General features: G+C 59.3%; 1 protein-coding gene across 2 annotated transcripts in view; it reads right to left on the bottom strand.

Moving 5' to 3' along the window:
- Positions 1–3,190: 3,190 nt before the first annotated feature.
- The window catches only part of PFAS (phosphoribosylformylglycinamidine synthase), a 308,075-nt gene continuing 295,041 nt past the window's right edge, over positions 3,191–16,224 (bottom strand). For both annotated transcript variants that reach the window (XM_065653377.1, XM_065653378.1), the window contains 8 exons: positions 14,467–14,586; positions 13,453–13,598; positions 11,871–12,081; positions 11,137–11,228; positions 10,071–10,182; positions 7,925–8,065; positions 6,341–6,493; positions 3,191–3,889 (listed from right to left, as the gene is read on the bottom strand). In XM_065653377.1, coding sequence (XP_065509449.1) covers positions 3,567–3,889; positions 6,341–6,493; positions 7,925–8,065; positions 10,071–10,182; positions 11,137–11,228; positions 11,871–12,081; positions 13,453–13,598; positions 14,467–14,586 — 1,298 coding nt within the window. In that variant the 3' untranslated portion in view covers positions 3,191–3,566. The remainder of the gene's footprint in view (positions 3,890–6,340; positions 6,494–7,924; positions 8,066–10,070; positions 10,183–11,136; positions 11,229–11,870; positions 12,082–13,452; positions 13,599–14,466; positions 14,587–16,224) is intronic.

Genomic DNA, 16,224 nt, shown 5'->3' with positions numbered 1-16,224 from the left:
GGCGTCCGAGTGCCCCCCACCCCCCCAAGAAGGGACCCAGGAGTGCCGCTGATGCCCCCAAATTAGGGGACCCAGGCGTCCGGGTGTCCCACATCTTCCCCCCCATAAGGGACCCAGGCGTCCGAGTGCCCCCCAGCCCCCCAAGAAGGGACCCAGGAGTGCTGGTGATGCCCCCAAATTAGGGGACCCAGGTATCCGGGTGTCCCCCCACACCCCAAAAAGGAACCCAGGAGTCTGGGTGTCCCCCACCCTAGAAGAGGACCCAGGCGTTCGGGTGCCCTCCCCAGCCAAATTAGGGGACCCAGGCGTTCGGGTGTCCACCGTCCTCCCCCCAAAAAAGGGACCCAGGCGTTCGGGTGTCCACCGTCCTCCCCCCAAAAAAGGGACCCAGGCGTTCGGGCCCCCCTGTGACCCCGCCCCCCACGTGGCTCCTGCCAAAGCGCTCGATTCATTCCCCAAACCGCTTCATTCCTTGATTCATCCCTTTATTTCTCGCTTCATTCATCGATTCATTCATCGATTTCTTGTTTCATTCATCGATTTCCCGTTTCATTCATCGATTCATTCATCGATTTCTCGATTCATTCATCGATTTCCCGTTTCATTCATTGTTTCATTCATCAATCTCCCACTTCATTCATCGATTCATTCATCGATTTCCCATTTCATTCCTTGATTCATTCATTGATTTCTTGTTTCATTCATCGTTTCATTCATCCATTTCTCGTTTCATTCATCCATTTCCCACTTCATTCATCAATTCATTCATTGATTTCTTGTTTCATTCATCGATTTCCCATTTCATTCATCCATTTCTCGCTTCATTCATCGATTCATTCATCCATTTCCCACTTCATTCATCAATTCATTCATTGATTTCTCGATTCATTCATCAATTTCCCATTTCATTCATCAATTCATTCATCAATTTCCCGTTTCATTCATCCATTTCCCACTTCATTCATCAATTCATTCATTGATTTCTTGTTTCATTCATTGATTTCTTGTTTCATTCATCGATTTCCCATTTCATTCATCCATTTCCCGCTTCATTCATCGATTCATTCATCGATTTCTTGTTTCATTCATCGATTTCCCATTTCATTCATCCATTTCCCGCTTCATTCATCGATTCATTCATCCATTTCCCGTTTCATTCATCGATTCATTCATCGATTTCTCGATTCATTCATCAATTTCCCACTTCATTCATCGATTCATTCATCAATTTCCCGTTTCATTCCTTGATTCATTCATTGATTTCTTGTTTCATTCCTCGATTCATTCATCCATTTCTCATTTCATTCATCCATTTCCCACTTCATTCATCAATTCATTCATCGATTTCTCGATTCATTCATCGATTTCCCGTTTCATTCATCGTTTCATTCATCCATTTCTCGTTTCCTTCATCCATTTCCCGCTTCATTCATCGATTCATTCATCGATTTCCACTTCATTCATCAATTTCTTGCTTCATTCATGAATTTCCTGCTTCATTCCTCAATTCATTCATCAATTTCCCATTTCATTCATCCATTTCCCACTTCATTCATCAATTCATTCATCGATTTCTTGTTTCATTCATTGATTTCCCGTTTCATTCATCGATTCATTCATCGATTTCCCACTTCATTCATCAATTCATTCATCCATTTCTCATTTCATTCATCAATTTCCCGCTTCATTCATCGATTCATTCATCGATTTCTCGCTTCATTCATCGATTTCCCGCTTCATTCCTCAAATCATTCATCGATTTCTCGTTTCATCCATCGATTTCATGCTTCATTCATCGATTCATTCATTGATTTCCCACTTCATTCCTTGATTCATTCATCGATTTCCCATTTCATTCATCCATTTCCCACTTCATTCATCAATTCATTCATCAATTTCTCGATTCATTCATCGATTCATTCATCGATTTCCCATTTCATTCATCCATTTCCCGCTTCATTCATCGATTTCTCATTTCATTCATCGATTCATTCATCGATTTCCACTTCATTCATCATTTTCTCGCTTCATTCATTAATTTCCTGCTTCATTCCTCGATTCATTCATCGATTTCCCATTTCATTCATCAATTTCCCACTTCATTCCTCGATTCATTCATCGATTTCTTGTTTCATTCATTGATTTCCCATTTCATTCATCGATTCATTCATCGATTTCCCATTTCATTCATCCATTTCCCACTTCATTCATCAATTCATTCATCCATTTCTCATTTCATTCATCGATTTCCCATTTCATTCATCCATTTCCCACTTCATTCATCAATTCATTCATCCATTTCTCATTTCATTCATCAATTTCCCATTTCATTCATCCATTTCCCACTTCATTCATCAATTCCTTCATCCATTTCTCATTTCATTCATCAATTTCCCGCTTCATTCATCGATTCATTCATCGATTTCTTGTTTCATTCATTGATTTCCCGTTTCATTCCTCGATTCATTCATCGATTTCCCGTTTCATTCATCCATTTCCCGCTTCATTCATTGATTCATTCATCGATTTCCCGATTCATTCATCGATTTCCCGTTTCATTCATTGTTTCATTCATCAATTTCCCACTTCATTCATCGATTCATTCATCGATTTCCCGTTTCATTCCTTGATTCATTCATTGATTTCTTGTTTCATTCATCGTTTCATTCATCCATTTCTCGTTTCATTCATCCATTTCCCACTTCATTCCTCGATTCATTCATCCATTTCTCATTTCATTCATCAATTTCCCGCTTCATTCATCGATTCATTCATCGATTTCCACTTCATTCATCAATTTCTTGCTCCATTCATGAATTTCCCGCTTCATTCCTCAATTCATTCATCAATTTCCCGTTTCATTCATCCATTTCCCACTTCTTTCATCAATTCATTCATTGATTTCTTGTTTCATTCATCGATTTCCCATTTCATTCATCCATTTCCCGCTTCATTCCTTGCTTCATTCATCCATTTCCCGCTTCATTCCTCAATTCATTCATCGATTTCTCAATTCATTCATCAATTTCCCACTTCATTCATCGATTCATTCATCGATTTCCCGTTTCATTCCTTGATTCATTCATTGATTTCTTGTTTCATTCATCGTTTCATTCATCCATTTCTCGTTTCATTCATCCATTTCCCACTTCATTCATCAATTCATTCATTGATTTCTTGTTTCATTCATCAATTTCCCGTTTCATTCATCCATTTCCCGCTTCATTCATCGATTCATTCATCGATTTCCCATTTCATTCATTGATTTCCCATTTCATTCATCAATTCATTCATCGATTTCCCATTTCATTCATCCATTTCCCGCTTCATTCATCGATTCATTCATCGATTTCTCGATTCATTCATCGATTTCCCATTTCATTCATCCATTTCCCGCTTCATTCCTCGATTCATTCATCGATTTCTCGTCTCATTCAGGGATTTCCCGTTCACTGATTTATTTCAGGCCGCCTTCCCATTGGCGGAGGGGAGCCGGGCATCGCGCTCCCATTGGCCCGGGCTGGCGGGTGGGCGGAGCCAGGGATATCTCGGCGAGTTTCCGCGGCTCAGTCGGTCTGTCCGCCCCCCAGGCACCACTCACAGGCGTTCTGGAACATTCTGAGCCAGGGTCCCGGTCCCGCCCGCTCCTTCCCCCATTGCCGGGGCCACCAGGGCCACTGCCAGGCTCGGACGCCGCGCTCCGGGTGCGGCATCAGCGCCAAGTGGCGACCGCAGGGCGAGCAGAGCGCGGCCGCCGCGGCCTGGGCTCCGCCGGGGTTCTGGGGGTACCGGGAGGCGGCGGCGCCGGCGTCGGTCGCGTAGCGGAGCGGGAGCAGCCCGGCGGCCGCGGCCGAGCGCAGCACAGCGGGGCTGCGGAAGCGGAACCGGCCTGCCGGGGGGAACGGGAGCGTGGGGACGCGGGCGGGAACGGGGGCGCGCGGGGGGATCCCCGCTCCCAGGGGGTGGGGATTGAATAGGCTGGGGTGGGGGAAAGGGGGGAGAGCGCGGTTCGATTCCCCGGTGCGGGCAGTTTGCTACCGGTGCTGTCGGTGCTCCCAGTGCTCCCAGTGCTCCCAGTCTGCTCCCAGTGCTCCCAGTGTGCTCCCAGTGTCCTCCCAGTCTGCTCCCAGTGCTCCCAGTCACCTCCCGATGCTCCCAGTGCTCCCAGTCACCTCTCAGTGTGCTCCCAGTCAATCTGCTCCCACTGCTCCCAGTGTCCTCCCAGTCTGCTCCCAGTGCTCCCAGTCTGCTCCCAGTGCTCCCAGTGTGCTCCCAGTCTGCTCCCGGTGCTCCCAGTATCTTCCCGGTCTGCTCCCAGTGCTCCCAGTCTGCTCCCAGTGCTCCCAGTGTCCTCCCAGTGCTCCCAGTCTGCTCCCAGTCACCTCCCAGTCTGCTCCCAGTCTGCTCCCAGTGTGCTCCCGGTGCTCCCAGTCTGCTCCCGGTGCTCCCATTGTCCTCCCAGTGCTCCCAGTCTGCTCCCGGTGCTCCCAGTCTGCTCCCAGTCTGCTCCCAGTGCTCCCAGTGTGCTCCCAGTGCTCCCATTGCTCCCAGTGCTCCAAATCTGCTCCCAGTCACCTCCCAGTGCTCCCAGTGCTCCCAGTCAAGCTGCTCCCAGTGTGCTCCCAGTGCTCCCAGTCAATCTGCTCCCACTGCTCCCAATATCCTCCCAGTCTGCTCCCGGTGCTCCCAGTGTGCTCCCAGTCTGCTCCCGGTGCTCCCAGTCAATCTGCTCCCACTGCTCCCAGTATCCTCCCAGTGCTCCCAGTCACCTCCCAGTGCTGCCAGTGTCCTCCCAGTGTCCTCCCAGTGGTCCCAGTGTGCTCCCAGTCTGCTCCCAGTGCTCCCAGTCAATCTGCTCCCAGTGTTCCCAGTATCCTCCCAGTGCTCCCAGTCACCTCCCAGTGCTCCCAGTGCTGCCAGTGCTCCCAGTGTGCTCCCAGTGTGCTCCCAGTCTGCTCTCGGTGCTCCCGGTGCTCCCAGTGCTCCCAGTCTGCTCCCAGTATCCTCCCAGTCACCTCCCAGTGCTCCCAGTGCTCCCAGTCTGCTCCCAATCTGCTCCCAGTGCTCCCAGTCAATCTGCTCCCAGTCATCTCCCAGTGCTCCCAGTCACCTCCCAGTGCTCCCAGTGTCCTCCCAGTTTGCTCCCAGTGCTCCCAGTCTGCTCCTGGTGCTCCCAGTGCTCCCAGTCACGTCTCAGTGTGCTCCCAGTCAATCTGCTCCCACTGCTTCTAGTGTCCTCCCAGTCTGCTCCCAGTGCTCCCAGTCACCTCCCGGTGCTCCCAGTGTCCTCCCAGTGTCCTCCCGTTGCTTCCAGTCACCTCCCAGTGCTCCCAATCTGCTCCCAGTCACCTCCCAGTGCTGCCAGTGTCCTCCCAGTCACCTCCCAGTGCTTCCAGTCAGCTCCCAGTGTCCTCCCAGTCACCTCCCAGTGCTCCCAGTCTGCTCCCCGTGCTCCCAGTCTGCTCCCGGTGCTCCCAGTGTGCTCCCAGTCTGATCCCAGTGCTCCCAGTCAATCTGCTCCCACTGCTCCCAGTACCCTCCCAGTGCTCCCAGTCACCTCCCGGTGCTCCCAGTGTGCTCCCAGTCTGCTCCCAGTGCTCCCAGTCAGCTCCCAGTGTCCTCCCAGTCACCTCCCAGTGCTCCCAGTCTGCTCCCGGTGCTCCCAGTGCTCCCAGTGTGCTCCCAGGCACCTCTCAGTGTGCTCCCAGTCTGCTCCCAGTCAATCTGCTCCCACTGCTCCCAGTATCCTCCCAGTGCTCCCAGTCGCCTCCCGGTGCTCCCAGTGCTTCCAGTGCTCCCACTGTCCTCCCAGTGCTCCCAGTCCATCTGCTCCCAGTCACCTCCCAGTCACCTCCCAGTGCTCCTAGTCAGTTCCCAGGGCTCCCAGTCTGCTCCCAGTGCTCCCAGTCTGCTCCCAGTAACCTCCCAGTGCTCCCAGTCTGCTCCCAGTGTCCTCTCAGTCACCTCCCGGTGCTCCCAGTGCTCCCAGTCACCTCCCAGTGCTCCCAGTCACCTCCCAGTGCCCGCCCCCGCACCCCGCGGAGCAGAACGGACCTGGCCGTGGTGGGAACAGAGAGCCCGTGGTTCAATCCCCCAGTCCTCCCAGTTCCCCCAGTTACCTCCCAATCCCTCCCAGTGCTCCCAGTCCCTCCCAGTGCTTTCCCAGTGACCCCCTGTCCTCCCCCGGGAGCAGAATGGAACCAGCTGGGGTGGGAGCAGAGACCAGGGTTCGATCCCCCAGTGCTCCCAATGTCCTCCCAGTCCCTCCCAGTCCCTCCTAGTGTCGCCCACCCCATCCTTCCCAGTCCCTCCCAGTCCTTCCCAGTTCCCCCAGTCTCACCCTCGCCGTGGGCCACCCAGACCCCCATCCGCGTCCCCTCCATCCCCCGCAGCATCAGGGCCGGTCCCGGCTCCACCCGCACGGTGACGAATCGCGACTCGAACCGGCCGGACGTGTTGGGACAAAGAGCCACCGCGGGGGGGTCACCTGGCTCTGGGGGGGTCACCCGGGGTCACCAAGTGTCACCAAGTGGGGGGTGACACAGGGGACACCCCCAGGGACGCCCCCAGTGACCTCCATCCATAGGGGACACACAGGGACCCCCAACCCCCCTCTTATGGGTCCCACCCCCCATGGGTGGCCCCTTTGGGTCCCCCCCCCAACTGGGTGTCATTCCACCCCCCCCGCTGTGACCCACTTTGGGTGCCCCCCCCCCCCCTCACCCATGGGTGCCCCCCACCCACCCCATCCATTGACACCCATTGCAGACCCCGGGTGTGAGCGCCCCCTATGGGAACCCTGAGCCCCCAGGACCCCCCAGCACCCATGGGACCCAAATAGCACCAATGGGACCCCCATATGAGTCCCCCAAGCACCCACGGGACCCCCAGCACCCATGGGACCCAAGTAGCACCCAGGGGACCCCCAGCACCCATAGGGACCCTCTCCCACCCATAGGGACCCCCATAGCACCAATGGGACCCCCATATGAGTCCCCCAAGCACCCACGGGACCCCCAGCACCCATGGGACCCAAGTAGCACCCAGGGGACCCCCCAGCACCCATAGGGACCCCCATAGCACCAATGGGACCCCCATGTGAGTCTCCCAAGCACCCACAGGACCCCCAGCACCCATGAGACCCAAGTAGCACCCAGGGGACCCCCGGCACCCATGGGACCCAAGTAGCACCCAGGGGACCCCCAGCACCCATAGGGACCCTCTCCCACCCATAGGGACCCCCATAGCACCAACGGGACCCCCATGTGAGTCCCCCAAGCACCCACAGGACCCCCAGCACCCATGGGACCCAAGTAGCACCCAGGGGAACCCCCAGAACCCATAGGCACCCAAACAGCACCCATGGGACCCCCCCCAGCACCCACCCATGTGCAGCCCCACCCACCCCATCCATTGACACCCACTGCAGACCCCGGGGTGTGAGCGCCCCCTACGGGACCCTCCATGTCCCCATGACCCCCCAACACCCATGGGACCCAAATAGCACCAATGGGACCCCCCAGGACCCCCCCAGTACTTATAGAGCCCTCCCAACACCCATAGGGACCGAAATAGCACCCATGGGACCCTACACTCTCCTGTCTGGGGCGTCACCCATCCCAGCTGCGCCACCAACACCCATTGCAGACCCTGGGTGTGAGCGCCCCCTATGGGACCCCCTCGTGTCCCTGTGACCCCCAGCACCCAGGGGACCCCCAGAACCCATAGGGACCCAAACAGCACCCACGGGACCCCCCCAGCACCCACCCGTGTGCAGCCCCACCCACCCCATCCATTGACACCCATTGCAGACCCCGGGTGTGAGCGCCCCCTACGGGAACCCCCGTGTCCCCATGACCCCCCGCTGACCCCAGCACCCATGAGACCCCCCCCGAGCACTCATGGGACACCCACCCACACTCACCTGTTTCGGGGCCCACCCAGCCCAGCAGCGCCATCAGTTGACACCCATTGCAGACCCCCAGGCTGAAGGTGTCGGGGCGGGAGCGGAACCGGCACAGCGCCTCCTGCAGGGGCCCGGGGAACAGCGCGGCCGCCGCCCAGCCTGGGGGTGAGGGACTGGGAGTGAATGGGGGCACTGGGAATGATGGGGGGACTGGGAATGATGGGGGACTGGGAAATAATGGGGGACTGGGAAAGAATGGGGGGACTGGGAGTGAATGGGGGGACTGGGAAATAATGGGGGGACTGGGAATGATGGGGGACTGGGAAATAATGGGGGACTGGGAGTGGATGGGGGAACTGGGAATGATGGGGGACTGGGAAAGAATGGGGGACTGGGAATGGGGGACTGGGAATGATGGGGAGACTGGGAAATAATGGGGGACTGGGGATGATGGGGGACTGGGAGTGAATGGGGGGACTAGGAATGATGGGGGACTGGGAAATAATGGGGGACTGGGAATGATGGGGGACTGGGAAATAATGGGGGACTGGGAATGATGGGGGGACTGGGAATGATGGGGGACGGGGAATGATGGGGGGACTGGGAAATAATGGGGGACTGGGAATGGGGGGGGACTGGGAAATAATGGGGGACTGGGAAATAATGGGGGACTGGGAATGGGGGACGGGGAATGATGGGGGGACTGGGAAATAATGGGGGACTGGGAATGGGGGACTGGGAATGATGGGGGACTGGGAGTGAATGGGGGGACTGGGAAATAATGGGGGACTGGGAGTGAATGGGGGAACTGAGAATGATGGGGGACTGGGAAATAATGGGGGACTGGGAATGGGGGACTGGGAATGATGGGGGGACGGGGAGTGAATGGGGGGACTGGGAAATAATGGGGGACTGGGAATGGGGGGGGACTGGGAAATAATGGGGGACTGGGAGTGAATGGGGGAACTGGGAATGATGGGGGACTGGGAAAGAATGGGGGACTGGGAAAGAATGGGGGACTGGGAATGATGGGGGGACTGGGAATGATGGGGGACGGGGAATGATGGGGGGACTGGGAAATAATGGGGGACTGGGAATGGGGGGGGACTGGGAAATAATGGGGGACTGGGAAATAATGGGGGACTGGGAATGGGGGACTGGGAATGATGGGGGGACTGGGAAATAATGGGGGACTGGGAATGGGGGACTGGGAATGATGGGGGGACTGGGAAATAATGGGGGACTGGGAATGATGGGGGACTGGGAATGATGGGGGGACTGGGAAATAATGGGGGACTGGGAATTGGGGACTGGGAGTGAATGGGGGGACTGGGAAATAATGGAGAGACTGGGAAATAATGGGGGACTGGGAATGGGGGACTGGGAATGATGGGGGGACTGGGAAATAATGAGGAGACTGGGAAATAATGGGGGACTGGGAATGGGGGACTGGGAATGGGGGGACACCCCAAAACCAGAGGGACCCCAAAACCATGGGACCTGCAAATGGGGACACCCCAAAACAAGGACATCCTAAAACAGAGACACCGCAAAACCTGGGGACCCCCCAAAACCTGGGGGACCCCAAAACCAAGGACACCCTGAACCAGGGACACCCTAAAAATGGGGACACCCCAAAACCTGGGGACCCCCAAACGGGGACACCCCAAAACCAAGGACACCCTGAATTAAGGGCACCCCAAAATCTGGGGAACCCCCACAACCAGAGGGACCCTAAAACAAGGATACCCTAAAACAGGGACACCCCAAAAATGGGGAAACCCGAAACCTGGGACACTGTCAAACCAGTAGCACCTAAACCAAGGACACCCTAAAAGTAGGACACCCCAAAACCAGGGGCACCCCAAAACAAGGACACTCTAAACCAAGGGCACCCCAAAACCAGGGACACCCCAAAACTGGGGACACCCCAAACCAAGGACACCCCAAAACTGGGGACACCCCAAAACCAGGGACATCCCAAAACCAGGGACACCCCAAAACTGGGGACACCCCAAACCAAGGACACCCCAAAACCGGGGACACCCCAAACCAAGGACATCCCAAGACCAGGGACACCCCAAACCTGGGGGACCCCAAAACTGGGGGGGACCCCAAACCAAAGACACCCCAAAACTGGGGACACCCCCAAACTCCGACTCACCCTTGGCCGACCCCAGCGCGTCCCCGTAGCTGAACCCCCCGACGAACACGACGCCCCGGAACCCGTCCAGGGGGGACCCGGCGCGGAGCTCCTGGGTCGTCACGTCCCACACCTGGACAGACACACAGACACGTGGGGCCCGCACGACCGGGGCCCTCCCGGATGCCTGGGTCCTCCCCGGATACCTGGGTCCCTCCCGGATGCCTGGGTCCATCCCCGGATGCCTGGGTCCCTTCCTGGACACCTGGGTCCTCCAAGCCACCCACCCCCAGATGCCTGCGTTCCTTCCCGGACGCCTGGGTCCCCCCGGACGCCTGGGTCCCGCCCGGATACCTGTGTCCCTCCCGGACGCCTGGGTCCATCCCCGGATGCCTGGGTCCCCCCCGGATGTCTGGGTCCCTTCCTGGACACCTGGGTCCTCCAAGCCACCCACCCCCAGATGCCTGCGTTCCTTCCCGGACGCCTGGGTCCCCCCTGGACAACTGGGTCCCCCCCGGACACCAGGGTCCCTCTCAGACACCTGGGTCCATCCCCGGATGCCTGGGTCCCCCCCGGATATGGGTCCATCCCCGGATGCCTGGGTCCCTTCCTGGACACCTGGGTCCTCCAAGCCACCCACCCCCAGATGCCTGCGTTCCTTCCCGGACGCCTGGGTCCCCCCTGGACGCCTGGGTCCCGCCCGGATACCTGGGTCCCTCCCGGACGCCTGGGTCCTCCCTGGACACCTGGGTCCCTCCCAGACACCTGGGTCCCCTGAGCCACCCACTCCTGGACACTTGGGTCCCTGGGACCCCCGGACATTGATACCCGGACGCCTGGGTCCCTCCCAGACACCTGGATCCATCCCCGGATGCCTGGGTCCCTCCCGGATGCCTGGGTCCCCCAGAAAATGACCCCCTGGACGACTGTGTCCTCCCCAGATGTATGGGTCTCTCCCGGACACCTGAGTCCCTTCCTGGACACATGGGTCCCTTCCCGGATGCCTGGGTCCCCCAAGCCACCCACGCCTGGACACCTGGGTGCCCCCGGACGCCTGAGTCCCCCCCCGGACGCCTGGGTTCCTCACCTCGAAGCCGGCCATGGCGAACGCAGCCGCCATCTCCCGGTCCCCATTGCTGCCCTCCTCCCGCACAATGGCCACGCGGGGGCCTGGTGACACTGGGGACACCGAGTGACACCCATGTGTCCACGTCCCCATATCCTCATGTCACCATATCCCTATATCCCATATCCCCATATCCCCATGTCCCCATGTCCACATATCCCCCTATCCCCCTGTCCCCCTGTCCCCATGTCCCGCTGTCCCCATATCCCCCTGTCCCCATATCCCATGTCCCCATGTCCCCGTATCCCCCTGTCCCCATATCCCCCTGTCCCCATGTCCCCATATCCCCGTATCCCCCTGTCCCCATGTCCCCCTGTCCCCCTGTCCCAATATCCGCATATCCCCCTGTCCCCATGTCCCCCTGTCCCCATGTCCCCATATCCCCGTATCCCCCTGTCCCCATGTCCCCCTGTCCCCCTGTCCCCATATCCCCCTGTCCCCATGTCCCCATGTCCCCCTGTCCCCATATCCCCCTGTCCCCATGTCCCCCTGTCCCCATGTCCCCATATCCCCCTGTCCCCATGTCCCCCTGTCCCCCTGTCCCCTTATCCCCCTGTCCCCATATCCCCGTATCCCCCTGTCCCCATGTCCCCGTATCCCCCTGTCCCCATATCCCCCTGTCCCCATGTCCCCATATCCCCCTGTCCCCATATCCCCCTGTCCCCCTGTCCCCATGGTGTCCCCACGTCCCTCACCCATGTTCCTCAGCAGCGGTGGCACCTCGCGGGGGTCGAAGCTCAGGTGGTAGGTGGGTCCCCAGCGGTGTCTCAGGTCATCCTCCTCCTGGCTGACGCACTCGGGTGTCGCCTGTTCGCGCTCCAGCCGGAAGCTGGTGGCTTCCCAGAGTCCCCGCAGGTCCCCGACGGGCGCCGAGAGCAGAGACTGACCCGCCACGGTCACTGTCACCTGCCACATGGACAGGGACAGGGACATGGGATATGGGGACAGGGACATGGGACATGGGATATGGGGACGTGGGGATATGGGGACATGGGGACAGGGGGACAGGGGGACAGGGGGACATGGGGATATGGGGATATGGGGACATGGGGATATGGGGACAGGGGGACATGGGGACATGCGGGCAGGGGGACATGGGGATATGGGGACAGGGGGACATGGGGATATGGGGATATGGGGACAGGGGGACATGGGGACAGGGGGATATGGGGACGTGGGGATATGGGGACAGGGGGACAGGGGGACATGGGGACATGGGGACAGGGGGACATGGGGACAGGGGGACATGGGGATATGGGGATATGGGGACAGGGGGACAGGGGGATATGGGGATATGGGGACAGGGGGACATGGGGACAGGGGGCTATGGGGACGTGGGAATATGGGGACAGGGGGACAGGGGGACATGGGGACATGGGGACAGGGGGACATGGGGACAGGGGGACATGGGGATATGGGGATATGGGGACAGGGGGACAGGGGGATATGGGGACAGGGCGATATGGGGACATGGGGATATGGGGACAGGGGGATATGGGGACAGGGGGACATGGGGATATGGGGATATGGGGATATGGGGACAGGGGGACATGGGGATATGGGGATATGGGGACAGGGGGACATGGGGACATGGGGATATGGGGATATGGGGACAGGGGGACAGGGGGATATGGGGATATGGGGAGATGGCCACCACCATGGTTGTCACCATGGATGACACCACCATGGCCACCTCTGCTTGCCATGGGGTCACCAGGGGGTCAGGGCCGTGGGGACAAGGCCACTGCCACCTTAATCTGCCATGGGGACATCAGGGGCATGAGGGACATGGGGACAAGGCCACCACCATGGCTGTCACCACCTGAACTTGCCATGGGGGTCAGGGACATGGGGACATGGGGACATGGCCACTGCCCCTTCGACCTGTCATGGGGACACTGGGGACATCAGGGACATGGCCACCACCACAAGGCCACCATGGGGAAACAACCACCTCCTCTCCCACCCTGGGGACGCCTCCTCTGTCTCCCCCTTGTCCCCGTGTCCCCCCGTATGCCCATGTCCCCCCATGTCCCCCTATGTCCCCCCGTGTCCCCATGTCCCCCCCATATGCCCATGTCCCCCCATGTCCCCATGTGTCCCATGTCCCCCTATGTCCCTCCCGTGTCCCACGTCCCCCCATGTCCCCATGTCCCCCTGTGTCCCCATGTCCCCATGTCCCCCCGTGTCCCATGTCCCCCCCGTGTCCCCCTGTGTCCCTGTGTCCCATGTTCCCCCACGTCCCCATGTCCCCTCCGTGGCCCCATGTCCCCTCACCGCGGCGTCGGGGCCGTAGGGGCCGCTGCGGCCCACAGGGACGCAGGTGACACCGGCATCCTCGTAGCGGCGGCAAATGTCACCACTGGAGGCCACTGTCACCTCCAGCACCAGCCCCGGCTCCTCGGCGAACAGCACGGACAGAGCTGGGGACACACAGGACAGGGGGACATTGGGGATATGGGGACATGGGGATATGAGGATATGGGGACATGGGGACATGGGGACACGGGGATATGGGGATATGGGGAGATAAGGATATGGGGACATGGGGACATGGGGACATGGGGATATGGAGACAGGGGGACATGGGACATGGGGACCTGGGGACATGGGGATATGGGGACAGGGGGACATGGGCATATGGGGATATGGGGACAGGGGGACATGGGGATATGGGGACATGGGGACATGGGGACGTGGGCATATGGGGATATGGGGACAGGGGGACATGGGGATATGGGGACATGGGAACATGGGGACATGGGCATATGGGGATATGGGGACAGGGGGATGTGGGGATATGGGGATATGGGGACATGGGACATGGGGACATGGGGACAGGGGGATATGGGGACAGGGGGATATGGGGACATGGGGACATGGGGACATGGGGATATGGGGATATGGGGAAGGGGGGACATGGGGATATGGGGACAGGGGGACATGGGGACATGGGGACATAGGGACATGGGGATATGGGGACATGGGACATGGGGACATGGGGATATGGGGATATGGGGACATGGGGACATGGGGACATGAGGATATGGGGATATGGGGACAGGGGGACATGGGGATATGGGGACATGGGACATGGGGACATGGGGATATGGGGATATGGGGACATGGGGACATGGGGACATGAGGATATGGGGATATGGGGACAGGGGGATATGGGGACGTGGGCATATGGGGATATGTGGACGTGGGACATGGGGACACGGGGATATGGGGGACGGGGTCCCAGTCCCCCCAACAGTGTCCCCACGTCCCCGTGTCCCCTGGACTCACGTGGCGCCTCCGCTCTCCCCAGCGTCACCCTCAGGCCGCAGTTCCCGGCAAACGCCATTTCCAGCAGCGCCACCAGCAAACCCCCGTCGCTGACGTCGTGACCCGCGCACAGCAGCCCCTCTGGGGACACCGCGGTCATTGTCACCCCCTGCCACCCCCCCTGGGGTCACCCCCTGTCCCCCCTCACGGCGCCCCCTCTGGGGACACAGGGACACTGTCACCCCCTCTGGGGACATCTAGGGTCATTGTCACCCCTTGTCACCCCCTCTGGGGTCACCTGGGGTCATTGTCACCCCCTGTCACCCCCCCTGGGGTCACCTGGGGTCACCCCCTGTCCCCCCGCACGGTGTCCCCTCTGGGGACACAGAGAAACTGTCGCCCCCTCTGGGGTCACCTGGGGTCATTGTCACCCCCTGTCACCCCCCCTGGGGTCACCTGGGGTCGCCCCCTGTCCCCCCGCACGGTGCCCCCTCTGGGGACACCGTGGTCATTGTCACCCCCTGTCATCCCCCCTGGGGTCACTTGGGGTCACCCCCTGTCCCCCCACATGGTGCTCCCTCTGGGGACACAGGGACACTGTCACCTCCTCTGGGGACACCAGGGGTCATTGTCACCCCCTGTCACCCCCTCTGGGGTCACCTGGGGTCACCCCCTGTCCCCCCGCACGGTGCCTCCTCTGGGGACACAGGGACACTGTCACCCCCTCTGGGGACATCTGGGGTCATTGTCACCCCCTGTCACCCCCTCTGGGGTCACCTGGGGTCATTGTCACCCCCTGTCACCCCCCCTGGGGTCACCTGGGGTCGCCCCCTGTCCCCCCACATGGTGCTCCCTCTGGGGACACAGGGACACTGTCACCTCCTCTGGGGACACCAGGGGTCATTGTCACCCCCTGTCACCCCCTCTGGGGTCACCTGGGGTCACCCCCTGTCCCCCCGCACGGTGCCTCCTCTGGGGACACAGGGACACTGTCACCCCCTCTGGGGACATCTGGGGTCATTGTCACCCCCTGTCACCCCCTCTGGGGTCACCTGGGGTCATTGTCACCCCTTGTCACCCCCCCCGGGGTCACCTGGGGTCAACCCCTGTCCCCCCGCACGGTGCCCCCTCTGGGGACACAGGGACACTGTCACCTCCTCTGGGGACATCTGGGGTCATTGTCACCCCCTGTCACCCCCCTGGGGTCACCCCCTGTCCACTCACACGATGCCCCCTCTGGGGACACAGGGACACTGTCACCCCCTCTGGGGTCACCTGGGGTCATTGTCACCCCCTGTCACCCCCCCGGGGTCACCCCCTGTCCCCCCACACGGTGTCCCCTCTGGGGACACCGCGGTCATTGTCACCCCCTGTCACCCCCCCTGGGGTCACTTGGGGTCACCCCCTGTCCCCCCACATGGTGCCCCCTCTGGGGACACAGGGACACTGTCACGCCCTCTGGGGACACCAGGGGTCATTGTCACCCCTTGTCACCCCCGCTGGGGTCACCTGGGGTCACCCCCTGTCCCCCCGCATGGTGCCCCCTCTGGGGACACAGGGACACTGTCACCCCTTGTCACCCCCTCTGGGGTCACTTGGGGTCACCCCGACCCCCCCACGTCACCCTGTGTCACCTTATGTCACCCAGACCTCCCCTCCCGGTCACCCCCTGTCACCCGCGTCAGCAAATCTCTCATTTTTTTCCCCAAAAACTCCCCTTTTCACCCCAAAACCCCCATACCCCAAATCCCCCATTTCAACCCCAAATCCCCCTTTTCA

The sequence above is a fragment of the Caloenas nicobarica genome, chromosome 30, assembly GCF_036013445.1.
Source record: "Caloenas nicobarica isolate bCalNic1 chromosome 30, bCalNic1.hap1, whole genome shotgun sequence".
NCBI classification, from domain to species: Eukaryota; Metazoa; Chordata; class Aves; order Columbiformes; family Columbidae; genus Caloenas; species Caloenas nicobarica.
The sequence above is the reverse complement of the archived record's forward strand: the minus strand, read 5'-3'. Positions and strand labels throughout refer to the sequence as shown.